This window comes from Citrus sinensis, chromosome 8, assembly GCF_022201045.2.
Source record: "Citrus sinensis cultivar Valencia sweet orange chromosome 8, DVS_A1.0, whole genome shotgun sequence".
NCBI lineage: Eukaryota > Viridiplantae > Streptophyta > Magnoliopsida > Sapindales > Rutaceae > Citrus > Citrus sinensis.
The window spans coordinates 3,678,007-3,694,679 of NC_068563.1; the positions used below are offsets into that span (position 1 = coordinate 3,678,007).

Consider the following 16,673-nt stretch of genomic DNA (forward strand, 5'->3'; position numbering starts at 1 on the left):
TTCTTGGGGCAAAAATTGCTTGTGACCATGGAATCTTGTTAAATGATGGGCTTGATAAGTTTTTGATCTCTTGTGAGGATGTTTTTGTCATTTAGGGTTTTGGGGGTGTCTTTGTCTGCTTTTTATGAGTTGTTGTGTGGCATTATTGTTAGTGCTAAGCTTGTGCCCTTAACAAGAATCCCACTTACCCTTCCCTCTTTTCCTATCCCAAACATCATCATTTTTTTTTTTCCCCAAATCTTCTTTTTCACATTTTACTCCTTTTTCTTTTCATTTTTATTTTTTAAATTTCTGTTTTGAATTTCAATTTAGAGAAGAAAGATGTAACAGAAGGTACCTTAGTTGATTAGGGTCTTTTGTAAGTTTATATAATATGTTTTCAAATTGAATCTTATTCAAGCATCAAGATTGAAAACGATTTACTTTACACCTAACCTATGTTAGGATTTTTTTTTTTTTTAAAAAAAAAAAGAGAGACGAGAGAAAACATAAAAATTAATTAAATGAAAAAAAGTATAAATTTTAATACCTCCGATAAAATAATAATAACCAATAATAAACATAATGATCAATAAGATGAAAATATATGTGCAATGGGTCTACCATGCATCTTCAATTCGGGCTGTTGGGTGTACATTTACTTACGTATTTTACACGTACGTAGTATTCTGTGAGCGTATAATGACCTGGCATGCTTATCTTTCTCGGTAGAGACTTTTTCATCGGTAAACGAAAATGAGACTGAATTATAAATGTTGACTTCAATGCAAGATTCGTGCATCATTTATGATTATCTGTATTTATTAAAACAAATTAAAAAAAAAACGAATTGACAACTTGATATGGCTTATTTAATGTGTATAATAATCCCTTATTTTATTTATTTATTTATTTATTTATTATATTCTATCCAAAGAGTGTTCAAACTCGTTATTGAAATTCGAATCTTGAGGGAGGAAAAAGAAATTAATTTTAAATTATTAGTAATTTAATCCCAAAATGGTGGGCTACAGCGTGAAGCGGTAAAACGTCAAAATGGATTAAAAAAAAAAAAGTAAATAAAATAAAGCTATTATTTTATTAATTAAAGGGGAGAGAGAGCAAAAAAAAAAAAAAAAAAGAAGACAAAAGGTGTACGTGCGGTGTGGGCAGTCCCGAGAGCAACCACGTGGCAGTTGGCAAATGATGGTTCAGAGGAATACGGTTCGCCGCATATGAAGGGGAACGGCGGTGCTTTTACACAATTCCATTTTTTTCGGGTTTTATATTTTTGGGCGCGTGGGTCCCACATTATTCTCTTAATATTTTCTTGTCTTGGACAATTTTTCACGGGTACGATTTTTTCATTTTTATTTTTTATTATTTTTTTAATTGGGGGTAGCTTCGTATTTTTCATTCAACCCACACCACTTTTATTCCAATCACATTTCCACACTTGCCCACCAAATACTCCAATAAAATAAGAAAAGAGGTAAAGCTTTCTCCTTTGACAACTATTGTTCTCACCCTTCCACTCATCCCCCATTAATATTATGCTCTCTTTCACACCATTTCCACCCCTTCCAACTTCTCAAAATTTTATAATTCTCATTTCCCATATCTTCAAATTTACAATTTTATTTATTATTATTATTTTTTTGCATTTACCTTCACAAATCTACTTATAATATGGGTCGAATCTACTTTCAAATGTTTTACCATATAACTATTGAATAATTTGATAGCGGAATAATAGTTTCTCTCCCTCGAATAGAATTAGATCTCATCCAAATTAATTTTAGATATACGAGCTCTGTCATATGAAAGCCGAGGCTCTAATAAATATATGAATGAAACGTCATTTAAATAGAATATGCAAATTTTAGAGGAGATGATATTCTTGAACCAAAAAGAGAAGGCTTTCCTTGTATGCAAGATAATTGAATTAGATTCCAAGTTAGAGCACGTTTGATGAAACTTTATACGGACAGGAATTGGGGGTGTGTGTGCGCGCCCTCACAGAGTCACAGTCCCATGAAGTTGTGCACAAGCATTGCAAAGTTTCTTAAAGCCATAAAAATGGTGGATGGTCCACTCTTTTTCCGACCCTCCATTATGACGATAAGGCCTAGACAATATTGCCCACGAGCTTGCTTACTGGTGTGCTTGACATACCTAGCTACTGCTATTGCCAGCACCACCATTGCTACTCGCACTTGTCTCTCTTCTATTTTCGATATGTCCACATTCTCTCTCTCACACGAAACTCAAATTAATGTCAAATAAATAACACAACTTCGAAGATCGCATATAATGTGTAAAAGGATGCTTTGTATTTTCGTGGGTTCAAACCATGAGTTGAATGGATACACCATACATGCTTGGATTTCCATATTGCAGCAGGTCAAAGGGGATTAGAACATCCAATAAGGGTTCCCTATTTCAAACATATCATCTTAAGGTCTACGGAGTTGAAAACGGAAATGGAAGAAAAAGAAAAGCTCAACTCAGATACAAAGTCATTCGACTCAGTCCAAAGAGCTCCACCCCCAATGGCAGTTGTTTCAGAGAAATTGATTGGTTCTCACATGTCAAGCATTAGAATCTCCAGCTTAGAAAATTTCATATTCTTTCGATTTCCAATAGTAAGACATAGTAGTTCATGACTTCATGCATTGATTACTAAAGTAGATTTCACGCATTGATTAGCAATAAAGTTAAATAAAGTAAATGGCACAAGAAGGATAATGAATTACACAAATCTTTATATCATGGAAACATTTTGTCAATTATACACAAGCATTTTCGGCATAGTAGGGAGAATATTGTTGGACCACTTTGATGTTGCGGGTTATCCCAAGTTCAGTCGAATAGTTAAAGCCCACCAATTGGAGTGCACAAATTGCATCATAAATTCCCCACAATTGTTGTTGCATGTCATACAAAGGATGAAAGATGAAAGCATTATCAACCTTGTGATCTCTGCAAAACCGCATGGGATGGCAATTGGCAGAACAAGCTTCCCAGATTGGCACAGCTTATCATTCCACTTTTAAATGCCTCGTGTCTCCATATACAAATCATGCAAACAAGGACAAGAAAGAAATATGTGGCAGTGGCCAAGTTCGTGGCTAGAACTAAACTAACTCTACGATTGTTTGTTTCCAATTGTTCTGTTCCAAGCATACAAAAAGAGGAACTAAAAAGAGATAACTAACTTTAGCAAAACTGCCCATTTCTAATGGGCTCACGATATACGCTTATAAACAACTTACTCTTCCATCTCGATGCAATGAGCAGAAGCTTTGAGACTGAGAAGCCATTGAAGGAGTCAACCTTGAAAATCCTTTTAGCTTATCATCACTCTCGGATCAGACAGATACTTCAATATCAAGAAGAAAACACCAAGAAAGATGAAAAGGATATTGAAGTGCCAGAACTGAAAAAGAATCTAAAATGATGATCAACTGAAGAAACCATAAAGCTTAACAGAGAAATTATGTCACAAAACTTGAAAAATTGCAAATTTATGCAGTGAACCCAAAGTAAAATGCAATAGATAAATTGGACATTCTTGAGGCAAAGTTGAATGATTAGCAGTAGCACAGCAATATAAATATTTGATATTCAGTTTAATGAAGCAATTAAGGAAAGACCAAATCTTTTGCAGCTTAAGGTTTTCTTGCTGAACTAAAATAAAAATCAACTCAATTGAGCATGTTTATAGCCTAACCTGTCATCAAATCAAACTTCTTTCTTCTGTCGTTTAGCTTTATGTTTCGGCTCATCTGTACCTGAACAATGAGGAGTTTATTGCATATCCTAAACTGAGATAGAACCTCTCATAAAATTGCATTGGTACTAGAAATACTTGATAAAAATGAAATCTGGTCTTTAAATTAGCTACAAGTCAAGTATGAAAGCATGCTCATGAAATTAACCTCTTTTGGCTAACTAGAGAAACCTTCCTGAAGCATTTCCCATACAATCAGCTTTTCCCCAATTTTTAATCTAAGTAACTCCTATGTTTGAAGCAAGATGTTGCATCATCAGACTACAAATCACAAAGGTCTGTAAACAAAATCATCATCATAGAAGCACCCTACTTTATTCTCCACTGTCTCGGGTAGGTAGATTGCTAAAGTACCAGTCATGAAAAACAATGTGCAGCTGGCAGGATATAAGTAACCAATCTCACCTTCTTCCACCTGCTCGCACTGCTTTTCCTTTTCTTTAGATTTGGCTGGAAGTGAAAAATATGGATTAGGCCTTAATTTGAAACAGAAGACAACTTAAATGGTAAGTTTATGATCTATTTTTATGAAAACTTTCTAGCACAAGAAAAATTCCACACACTACCTTGGTGCAACTAAACAAAGCCATATTTATTAAAAATTACACAAGCACAATAAGACCAATGTAAGCAAATTTGTGCATGTGCAGACACTTGATTAAAAAGCCAAAGATGAATGAAAAATATGAATATTAAGATATTTGGATGGAGATGACCAAGTTAAATATCTAGAATTAATACTCATAACCTTTAAAGAGAGAAGAAGGTTGATTAAGAAAATACCATCTGCCTCATCCAATGGCCATATGTGTCTGGTCAGGGCTTTATTCATTTGAAACATGTTGATAGAATTAACACGGAAAAGAACCTGTAAGGCCTCATCACATATTATATTTTGCCTATTCTTTGGATCTTGCAAATTCTTCTCTCGGATATAGGCCCAGAGTTTCTTGACAACCTACCACCAAAAGAACAAAAAGACAACAGAGAATAAAAGAATACGCTTTGAAATTATGGTTCAAAGATATTCATCATCAAAAAGTAGACCCAAAAAAAGGGGAGATTTTATTTATTTATTTATTTTTTGGTTGAAATCCTATTACAGACCTCTGTTCTGGCCAATTCAGATACGCCGACAAATGTCTGAAGATCCGGAGAAAGACTACACAGTTTGGTAAAGCCACCTCTCCTTTTCTTGACATCTTTATCCGCCTTAGTTGATCTAGTCGAAAAGTTGGTTTAGTTTAGTTTATAGACAAATGAGTCATGGACTGTAGTAACATCCGATACGGGAGATTCTCCATTATATATATAAATTTGATTTCCAATGCTAATATACGAATGCATTCCAATATCCTCTGATATAACTAACAGACTGTGATAAATCAAAAAGAATTGCAAAAATCAGCAACTCCAACAATAAAAAGCAAGGAAACTGAGATGTGATTCTGCAGAACTTAACCCATATCCATATGAGAAACAAAATAACCAACAAAAAGGAGTAACCAAATAAGTACTTCAAACAGAAATCTTTGTTATTCTAAAAGTTGAATAGGTGAAAAATAGGTGCATTTGTACGCGATATCCCAAAATGCTATCAATTTCAGATTGGAAGCCAAAAAATACATATAAATGAAGTTTGCAACATATTCCTTCCCCTCGCAGGGCTTATGCTCAGATGTACTCAACCCCATTCCACCTTTTAACCTTTGAATTTTGTCATGGCATCAAAGAAAACTTAATTTCCACAGGTATCCTTGAGCATTATTTAATTTAAGAGCTGAAATCTAATTAGTGAAAACCAATCCAACAGAAAATGCCTCATAAACACCATTATCAACATAAGAGGATAAAAAAGCCAATATAATTTTTAGAGACAGCTAACAATGAGTAGTTATCATAAATTTATTGAAATCCTCTCAAATTCAGACGATAAATTGTCATTACAGTAGTGATTCCTGAAGGGAAAAAAAGAATGCAGATGTTAGACCAAAAATTTGAGTTAATATAAATTTGCAAGCATAATACTACTATAATTAAAAGTTCCGGATATAAGGCCTTGAATGTTCTTCAAGTATATGTTCTATCAGATGTGAAATTATTGGAGAAAAAAAGAAGAAAGACAGAACTAAGAAAAAAATATAAAAGAATCAACACAAACACAAGGCGGCAAGAAGAACTCACCTATTTTCCTTGCTTTGCTGTTCAATACTCGTTTCCTCTTCTTCCTCTTCCTCTTCATGTTCCTGTTCCTGTTCCTTTTCTTCTTCTTCCTCCGAATTCTTGAAATCTTCAACTCCTATCTTCTGCTTTACATTTTCTGATTTTTCATCCATAAGTCGGCACTATTATTTCAACCAAATAACTGAACCATACAAATTTACGATGATACTCTAAAGGTAAATACCGCTAATGAAATAAAGCCGAAGTACAACGTGATCCAGTTTGTTTTGAGGAAGTCGAAGTAGCCGTGATTGCAGAAAAATCTAAACATGCTACGGTAATCAAAATACTGGAAAATTTGATAAGATCATACCAAAAATGAGTATTATACTGCATCTCTAAAAATTTGAGAAACAACCCAACAAGGAAAATCATACTAAGAACCACATGCTAAATAATAACAAACTAATTCTTTGATTACTTGAGAAAAGCAATAGTGTAGTCTAGTCACTGACATGCAACCACTTTTCTTCTGCCAAGTGCAAATAGTTGCCAACAGAATCTCAACACCAATTGCATTTCATTTTGTAAAATAAAAATGTTTAACTAAACAAAGTTCTATCTTTTGGCAAGGCTAAATCATATTTAATCTTTATTACGCGATATTTTTATTCTTGCTAAAAGATGTTTTATATGAACAAATCTTTAATCTGTTACGCCAAATTAAAAAAAGAAAAATTAAAAAATACAAATGAATTTATTATGAAAAGAACATTGGTATCCATTTCTTTCCAATTATTCCCTCTACACTCCATATGTAACATTAACCACAAATGTCAAGTCAAGTTCAAAGAAAGTACCATCTTCTGCACCGAGAGGCCAAATGTGCTTTGACAGGGCCCTATTCATTTTGAACATATCAATAGAGTTGACACCAAAGAGAGCTTGCAATGACTCGTCACATAATATTTTTCGCTTATTAGTTGGATCCTGCAATTTATTTTCTTTGATATATACCCACAATTTCTTCACAACCTGGAGCCAAACAGAAGTTAAATTTTCCAATTCGAACTTTTATCTGTAATCAGCACAAAATAACAAATATATTGGATGTACCTCGGTTCTTGCCAATTCAGGGGCTCCAACAACTTTTTGAAGTTGTGTAGAAAGACTACATATTTTGTTAAAGCCACCACCTCCTCTCCTCTTGACTTCTCTACCAACTTTGATTGACCTAATGGACAAATTAAATAGAGTAACGCCCACATGTACAAATTGGCTCACCCATCTCTTTTATAACTAATTTTATTTATTTTTATTTTCGACTATCAGCTGCTTTATTTTTCATTTGTCAGTAATAAAGTAATAAAAGCTTCCATCATATCTAACAAAGACGCAGAAAAGATAAAAAGATCTTCTTCTTTTTTTTTTGTTTTTCATAAACAAAGTAAAAATAACAAACAGAAAGAAAAAAAAGAAAAAAAAAAGCTAAAAAAAACTTACTTTTCTCTTTTTCTTTCACTTTCTTCCTCTTCTTCTTCTTCTTCTTCCTCCTTATCATCTGCATTTGCTTCAACGGCGTCGTTTCCATCATCCTCAATTTCTTCTCGTTCTTTCTCTAGGGTTTGTAAAAATATGTCAATTTGTTCACTGACAAAAGCCTTTCGGTCCGATAAGTCCACCTTAAAATCTTCCTCTAGTAGCCTCCGTACACTGCCGGCGGTGGCCGTGTCCAGGTCCGAGTTCCGGAGGAGGTCTCGAAGCCGGGTCACAAGGTCCGAGTCCGACACCATTTTCGTGTTTCCGCTTTCTGGATATTTCCCGGGCTACAGGGAAAAGCCTCAGTTGAGGTGGCCGCGAAATTTGGGGGGGGATATTGTGTGAGGGTATTTATGGAATTAGGACAGTGGCAGGTGGTTACAATCGTTTTTAGCTCAAGGACTCTCAACTCTTTTCATGTGAATATTACATTATCAATAACAAACTATTTAATCTTATAATTAATTTTAAAAAAAAATCGGTAATATTCATCTCTTCTGTGGTGCCTCTTTATTTTTAATTAAAATCAACTAAATTTCAACGTCACATCAATAAATTTTATCAAATATTTTAGTACTGTTAATTTAATTGACCTTTTTTTTTTCAAAATCAAAATGCTGCTCGTCGATTTCTAATTATCCTCCCAATACTCGTCGATTAATTAATGTACGGAATTAGACTAGCCTCTTCATTTTAGCACCATAAAAGTCCTATAAACTATAGATTCAAGTACCAAAAATAATCACAATTTTTATATTCATATAATTATACTCTCTAATTACACTTTCAGCCAACTTAGAGAGATAGTAATGGTTAAAGAAGAGTGGTGGTAAAGCTCAAAAATTTCATAAGCAAGTTGAGTTAATATTATTGTGGTTTGTTTCTCAATTAATCATTCTTTTATTTCAAATAATGAAGTTTTGAAGAAATTTTAATGGCGTTTTTTCACAAGTTATTGTAACATAGGTTGAATTAATCCACTAAGTAGCGGATATATATATATATATATATATGGATCAGGCTACGGTGCAACTGTGGTACCATGTAACAGTTGCATCAAACCGTTGGATGCACTTGGATTGGTAGGGTCCACTGACATCCAACGGCTGGATGCAACTGTGGCACGGTACCACAGTTGTACCACAAGTTTCTCTATATATATATATATATATATTTGGCTTCATACTGAGTAATGATAATGTGGATGTGTGTAAAAGGGTATTTTTATATTATTATTATTATGGGATGGTAATTGTGTTTGTTGATATTGAAGTTTTCCTATAAAATTAAACTAATTGCAATGATCGGAAATGTATGATTTAGACAACAAACATTCACTTTTATATATATATATATATATTGAGTTGTGCTTATGTTTACTATGGCAGAAAGGATGCACGATGCAGCTGTTGTTGGATATGAGTTTTTGTGATGTGAAAATAAATTGCCGGTACGGATTATATAACAACAATCTACCCGTCGTAGATTACTTTTTTGTGTACTGACTAGTGTCCAAGTGTGCTAGCCATGTGGCATAGGAGGTGTATTCGGTACTCAAAATCTCAAATCTCATGAAAGGGTTTGAGTTGAGATGAAAATTAAGAAGATATTCAGCACAATTCAAGCACATAAAATTTGATTGTATTTTTGAGTTTTTTTTCTAATGATTTAAAGATATTGTGTTAATTATAGGTTATTACTTATGGCAATTATTCAGTAACTATTACAAACTATATCATCGTTGACTTCATTAAAAATAATTAATAGCATATATTGTAGTGCTATTTAATTGTGTAAAAAATTTATTTTAAAACAGTTTGTATCATTTTAATTGAAAATCTTATTTTGTCCTCAATAAATTATTAGCAAACAACATTAAACTAATGGTGAATTAATCGAAGGATGATTTGAGTTATTGTTTAAAAAGTAGGAATGAAATAGACTGATGCATGAAACCTTAGGGGTTTTGCCCTTATTTATATTATAGGAGACTGCCAATTTTCCTCTTACTGTAATCAATAAATATCATCTGCCCCCTACTGTTTTTATAATGGCCAATAATCTCCCTGACAACATAAGTTTACAGTATTATTCTTATTTTCAAATACCCTTTTATTTATATTTATTATAAATTAAATAAATCACATGAATGGAAATTAAAATAAAAAAATTAAGTATTAAAAATAAAAAACTATGTTTTGATGTGAAAAAATTAATAATAAAAGTATTTTCTTGTACTTTTTTATTTTATAAACATTTTCTTATAATAAATATATAAGAAAATTATTATAAAATGATTAAAAAAATATTATAAGAAAACTTGAATGATAAATAAATAACTATTATAAAATAAATAAAAAAATATTTTTCTTGTACTTTTTACATTTGATTTTAAAATCGTATAAAATATTTATTAAAAGAAAATGTTTGCAAAATAAAAAAGTATAAGAAAAAATTTTATCATTAATTTTATTTGTTCACATCAAAATCGTTCTAACAATAAAAATATACAATAAGTATCCATATTAATACCTAAATCGTTTTAAGTTTCAATAAAAGTTAATTTCTTCCGTAATAGTTTATTTTAATATAATATGATGAACTCATCAAATTCACGTAAACACAAGAGAGAAAGAGAGATTAAAATGTAATGGAAATTGTCATAGAAACTAGAGTTTCTTCAATTTGGGGGCAACCAAAATGCAGATGATTCGAATGAATTAATGGTGATTTCTAAGAGAATGTTTTTCTTATAGTCTCAGTTTGGATATGAATGATGCAGCCTTAGCGGTTTATAGATGTTGAGAAATGAACATTGATGTTGTGAATTTGCATCTCTTAACGAGTATTTAAAATTGAAAAATAAAATATATTTGAACTAATTAAAACGAAGGAGAAGACGAGGATACTTTTGGTACTTAGGGAGGTTTGAAGAGTAAAATCTTAATTTTTAAATTTTAGTGATGTGTTTATTAACAAAGTGGCTGTGAGAAAGAATTTTTTTGGTTTAAAGCCCCGGCCCTTACACTCCATTCCACCCAACCCTTGAAAACATAATATTTTGTAAACAGACCACACTGGATGACATTATTACCCTTGCAGGCAATTGGATTTCCCATTTTCCACACTTCCTTCCCCAGGATACATGCCAAACTTTTTTAATTTTTCTTGAGGTAGCAATAAAACCTTATATCTGATCATCTGCATTGTATAGGTTACAGTTGAAGGGTGAGTCAGAAGCACAATGAACTTACACAATGCCTACGACTACAATGGTGCATCTCTTGCTTGGTAGCTCAAGGAATTTTCAAGGGCATCAAAATGGACATATATAGACTAGTGTACCAGTATTGCTATGAATCATTTGGTGCAAAAGAGAAACATCTCCAGGTTTAATGACATTGCAGCATCTTATTGCACATACAGTAGTTTTTGACTCAAAAATGCATTTTAGTTTTTCCCAATTTAGCGAGAACACACGGCGTGGGAGAACCTATGTATGCATAATCGACAACACAGATAATAATAAATTAATAGATAAATAAATTTTAAATGACAAAATCTTAAACATTTTCTTGCCTAATAAAACAATATTATTTGTCATTCACCAAAACCTGCCCGGCACCACTATATAAAAGAGACTGACGTTGCATAGTCATCCTAAATTTTCTATTTACTCTCTCTCTCTCCCCCTCAAACTGTTGTTTCCATACAAGTACAATATAATGAAATGAAGTGAATGTGTTTGTGTTTGTTTTTCTTGATGGGTGTCTTGAAAAAGATTTGTCTAACATTTTGGTCCTACATGCATACAGCATATATGCCCCCCTTTTAAGCATCTCTTTTACATAACAAATGTGCCATTAATCCCAAAGCAATAACAGGTCATGCATACAGCTTTAACGTCAAAATCAACGTAAGGCTACTAAATATACCAAAGTCAACCCACATTAAAAGTTTCAGCTATCAATAAAATAATAAAATAATGGGATCTTTCCTACTATAACCCCAAAATATAATTAAAAAAATTGCCCTAAATTGAGATTAAAGCATGTGGTCATACATGCAAATGTCTCCTGCATTTCACAATAAGTATTTATAGTCTGAAAAGTACAATTATAACTTCACGCACTGGGGAATGGTGGAGAAAGAAATGTATTTGATTTCTAAAGAAGAACCCCGGATGATTTGCAGAGAAAAAAGAGACAGAAGAGAATAGCATAACAGGTGCAAATTTCCCTCCAGATATATTATATAATATCATCTAACCATGGTTTATATGCCATAGTTCCGAGATAACTATGGCTTATCTAAATTAATTCGATAAGGAGTGTGTGGCCTCTAATAACAATTTAATGGACAACGTCAGTCAATGACCTATGCATGAAAACTTGAACAAGAAGGACTGCAGTGCCAAAATTTCCAAACCTCAGGTTTTTTCTTTTTTTAATTTCAAATAAAACAGCAAGGACTGCAGAGTGTGTATTACAGCAATCTTGGCTAGACATCCACCAATAAAAATCCAACACAAGGGCTAAAGCACTCAACAACAATGCAAAGTGGAAACTGAAGCCCCATAATACAGCAATAAGCAAACGCAAATCAATGTAACTCTCATTGTTACTGTTAACACTACATGTAATAACTAAACAACAAAGATTAATGCTATTGTTAAGACAGAATCACAATACATAATTCAAAATATGTTGAGCCAATAGTATGGAGATTCTTCATTCACTAATTTGAATAAATAATAAATAAACTTTGGAAGCTGTTTCAAATGTACAACTAAGCTGGCCAGATATTGGATAAAAAAATACCTGAATCTCATGAAGATAGTTCAAAAGCACTACGAATTGTCATCAATCATCATCACTGTAATCAGAAGCTTTTTCATCAGAATCTGACCCACAATGAAAGTTGATATTTTGAGTATCTAATTTTCTATACTCAGAACCTTCATTAAGAAGATCTTCTTTCAACTCATCCAGAACATAAGGTTCTATCAGTTTCCAGAACAATGTAGAATTGCTTCCTAGAAAACCTATCCAAAACACTCTCCCCTTCTTCTTTACCCTACAATCAAGAGATCTTGCTTTTAATGTTTTGAAAACCAATGCAATACCCTCACTGCTCACCTTTAGCTTTAATAGGATATCCCCAACTGATGTTCTATGCCCCCCATACATGAACCAGTATGCCAGAGCTCGTGGTGTCAGCCATCGATGGATTAGCTTTGGAATCACAAGCCGTCCTTTTGGCCAAAACTTGTCAGCATAAAAGCAAAAATAAGGGTGCGAGATGGTAGAATACTTGTATGGTATATCATCACTACCGTCACTCACCTTAAAAGAAGGATGTAACCACTCATGATACTGGTCATATAAATATCTCCTCAAAACTGAATGCATTCTAGAATTCTCATTGAATTGAAACCGGATCATGTGCCTCTTCCTCTTTTCATCTGATTCAATACACAGACCACCTAACAGTAAACCTATTAAATTCTCTCGCTGTTCTGAGCTTAAATTCAGACTCACTGGTTTCTTGACCTCTTTTCTGTTCAAGCTCAAGACGTAATCAAGTTTTTCCATCCATGCAGACTCTATTTCATATTTCTTCAGACACATCAAATCATATATCTTTTCTGCCTTCACAAAATCTCCAGAAGAGAGGTATGCACTTAAAATGATGTTGCACGATCTAGTGTTAACACCAATTGTCTGGTCACTGTGCATATGGTTAAAGATCTCCTCAGCTTTCTCAATATTCCCAGCATTTTTCAAAGATTCCAAATAAATGCCATAAATAGTACGATTGGGTCGACATTTCTCAAGGCACTCAGAGAAAGCCAAGTGCAACCTATCGTGCATGCCCAAATTGAGGTACATGTTTGTCAGATTAATATAAGAAGGCATTAGTGGCTTCATACCAGTCTCTACAAACTCTTTCATTAGGGATTCTGTAAGCTCCGTCTCCTCAGCTTTACACAACAACTCTATGATCTTATGATATGCTGGTACACTAGCAGAACCCAAACGCTCTTGCATCTCCCTAAATATTTCCAAAGACTTCATAAATTCTCCAATCTTGGCATAAGCTTCCATTTTATAAACAAAAGCGGGAGTGGGGATGCCGTTGTCAGATTCAAGCAGTCTGAGCCAAGTTTTTTCTGCATCCTCCACGTCCCCCTCCTTCGCACAAACTCTCAAGACAGACAAAAGCACTTCTTTGCCCTCCTCAAATCCTGCTTGTTGCATCTCTTTCTTTAGCAATGATATCCTTTCTTTATCAATGTTGTCTTGATAGCTATGAAGCCAAATTAAACCACTGTAAATATCCTTTTGTATTTCAAGTCCAGATGTCAACAAATTGTGAAAAATAAACTCCGCCTGTTGGAGGTAATATTTTGACAAACCTCCAGGTTTGCTCACCAGAGCTCTGAAGAGAGAATTATGCAAGCTAGGACGGGGTTGGTAACCTCCTAGTTGTATCATACGATTGTAAATACTACATGCTTCATCCAAGCAACCTTGAACTGGTGCACTGAGATACGCAACAATCAAAATGTGAAATGTCATTTCACTAGGCACACGGCCCTGATTAATTATGTCATCAAATATGTCCCGACATTTGGCAAACTTTCGCTCCTTACCCATGTAATCTGCCAACTTGGTAGCAAGAGCAAAATCAAATCGATACCAATGTTGTTGCATCATCCATTCGTAAACCTGAAACATGTAACAAATGATTTTTCAATGACAATAGTTTGGCTAAAAGAAAAAAAAAAAAAAGACAACTTGTTAACAGAAAGACAAGAATCTTCAAATCATTGAGTTCAAGACAATAATATGCAAAACACATTAAGACACCACATTTCCTGGGACGGACATAAGTAACAAAGTGAACTGTTAGCAAACAAATTATTTCGATGTTTCAGTAATAAATATTCGTGCAAATAGCAATTATTTCAAAGCAGATTGTGGATATCTAGTGATATAAATAACATGAAACAGCAATCTGCGTTCAGAAATTATGCCCAGCATTCACGACCTGAACAGCCTTTCCAGTTTTAAACTCCCATGAACTGAAATCAACTTAAGAACTGTAAAGCAAAAGTCCAACCCTCAACAAAAGAACTCAATAAAGAACCCAGCATGCTATACCAGAAAAATCTAAAATTCTTATATGACACCTAATTTTATATAAACCATTTCACTATAAAACAAATAGCAAATCCAATTGCTACCAGAAATTGCTAATATTTATTCACTAATTCGCATTGATAGAGCACGAACATAACACCTGCTAGCTCATATTATCAAATAAACCATCCACATTAAATACCTTCCTGAACATTCAACACAATTCAACTTCAAGTAATCATTCAAAAAGCAAAGAAATTTTATAACAAACAGAGGACAAGTGTTAACTGCAAGTAGCAACAATAACATCATAAAGAATAATGAAATTATACCCTGAATCCAGTCTCATTCTCGCGAATCCGCATACAATGAACTGCCAAATACGTACCATCCTCCTGCCTCAACCACTTCTTCTGCGCATTCAAAATCCTCACAAGCGTCCCCCCTTTATGCGACGGCAATTCTTTACAAAGCCAGGCAAGCTTAGCCCTCCGCCACTGCTCGGGCAGCTCCTCAAGCTCTATAACCTCCACAACCGGCTCATCCAAGTGCCTCATTTCACTCCCCGCAGCCCCAACATCAAAATCAACAGACCCACTTTCGGCATCACTGTTTTTAAACATGTCCCATTTCTCTTCTTGGGAAGAATCTTTCTCGCCCGCCAACTGTTCGACGAAAGTACTCTGTGAAGCGGCGGACGAAAGCGGAGCGGATAAGAAGTGGTAGGACCTCGGTGTTCTTACGGTAGTGACGTGGGGGAAGAAGCTGACGTGGCGCTGGAGGAAGAGGGTGATTGAAGGAAGTGTTTGGGTTGAGATTGTGAGCATGTTTCAGTGTACTTTTGGGCATATACGATGGCCGTTACCCGTCGGCTGTTCTGGTTATTGCGATTCGCACAGACAACAACAGAGATTAATGTCTAAATTTTATTTTCGGGTCAACCCATTGGCCGGCAGTAACCGAACCCGAATATCCCAGTTTAACCCGTATTTTTCTCTTTCGGTTCTTCCTTAGATGTGGACGCTTTTATGCCATATCCAACCACTAATTTGTTGACACCTTGCACCCAAATTTCATAGAATTATTGGGATGACTTAAAATACTAAATTTTATAATTAAATAAATGTGAAACTGAAAGATATAAATATCGTTTTCAGTAGCTACGTAATGTGAATGCCGATAAACATTACTAAAATTTTATATTAAAATTTTAAGAGCGGTGATACAGTTATAAATTTGTATATAAATTTATTTTGTATAAACTGATTTAGTATTAATTTATAAATTGAATGAAAATACAAAATAATAAAAATGGATTATGTGGATCAAGAAATATTTAATTCAATTAATTTTATCATACTACATTAATTTATACAAGAGTTTGTAACTATATTATTACTAAATTTTTAATGGGTGAGTAAATATATCTTTTTATAGCTGTGATGTATAACCCCTCATTTTATTTTTCCAACCCCTACTATCACTTTCATGTTAATACTCATTCTTATTCTTATATACAATTACTTAAAATTAAAGATAATTAACTTTGAAATACACCCACATACTAATCTAATTTTATATGCCTAATTTCTTTTAAATGCTCAAACATTTATCTCATTATTATTATTATTATTATTATTAGTACTACTACTGCTACTGCTACTGCTGTTGCTGCCACTGCCACTGCCACTGCTATAAGAGTTCTGCTATTTGAACTCCACGACGACAAAGGGATGACAGAAAAACCGGCACGTCAATGTCTGTTGCTTCAACTGCACTCACCATCTTTTGTCTATTACTTTTTTCATTTAAAAAATAAAATAATCAAAAGAAAGAAACAAAAGTAACAAAAATATATTACTTTTTTACAGCCATCTTTAGTCTCTCTCCATCTCTCACCTCTCATTTACTCAACGTGAGCTATCTGCATTTAGGAAGGAAAAACCAGTTCCGTCTCTGCATCTCGCTTATCACAAGAAAGAAGTTAGATCTAGATCTATAAACAGAGGCCTTGATAAAATTGGTACTGATTAATTGGTAAGTTGGTGACTCTC

General features: G+C 33.7%; 2 protein-coding genes across 6 annotated transcripts; both read right to left on the reverse strand.

Annotated features, from left to right (window-relative positions):
* Window positions 1-2,724: 2,724 nt before the first annotated feature.
* On the reverse strand, window positions 2,725-7,901 carry LOC102611580 (protein TRI1). 5 transcript variants are annotated; one of them, XM_025098613.2, is made up of 9 exons: window positions 7,439-7,901; window positions 7,052-7,169; window positions 6,796-6,970; window positions 5,957-6,092; window positions 4,880-4,994; window positions 4,556-4,730; window positions 4,178-4,222; window positions 3,713-3,767; window positions 2,725-3,361 (listed from the first exon to the last, which is right to left on the reverse strand). In XM_025098613.2, exons 1-8 carry the CDS (start codon window positions 7,726-7,728, stop codon window positions 3,724-3,726), a joined length of 1,098 nt encoding a protein of 365 aa, XP_024954381.2. In that variant the 5' UTR covers window positions 7,729-7,901; the 3' UTR covers window positions 2,725-3,361; window positions 3,713-3,723. The 5 variants fall into 5 exon arrangements, with proteins under 5 accessions (XP_024954381.2, XP_006480142.2, XP_052288859.1 ...); XM_006480079.4 differs by having other exon boundaries at window positions 3,713-3,773; XM_052432899.1 differs by having other exon boundaries at window positions 2,725-3,418; window positions 3,713-3,773.
* Window positions 7,902-12,180: 4,279 nt separating this feature from the next.
* Window positions 12,181-15,591, reverse strand: LOC102612069 (pentatricopeptide repeat-containing protein At2g15820, chloroplastic). The gene is made up of 2 exons (XM_006480080.3): window positions 14,952-15,591; window positions 12,181-14,205 (listed from the first exon to the last, which is right to left on the reverse strand). Exons 1-2 carry the CDS (start codon window positions 15,444-15,446, stop codon window positions 12,337-12,339), a joined length of 2,364 nt encoding a protein of 787 aa, XP_006480143.2. The 5' UTR covers window positions 15,447-15,591; the 3' UTR covers window positions 12,181-12,336.
* Window positions 15,592-16,673: the final 1,082 nt, after the last annotated feature.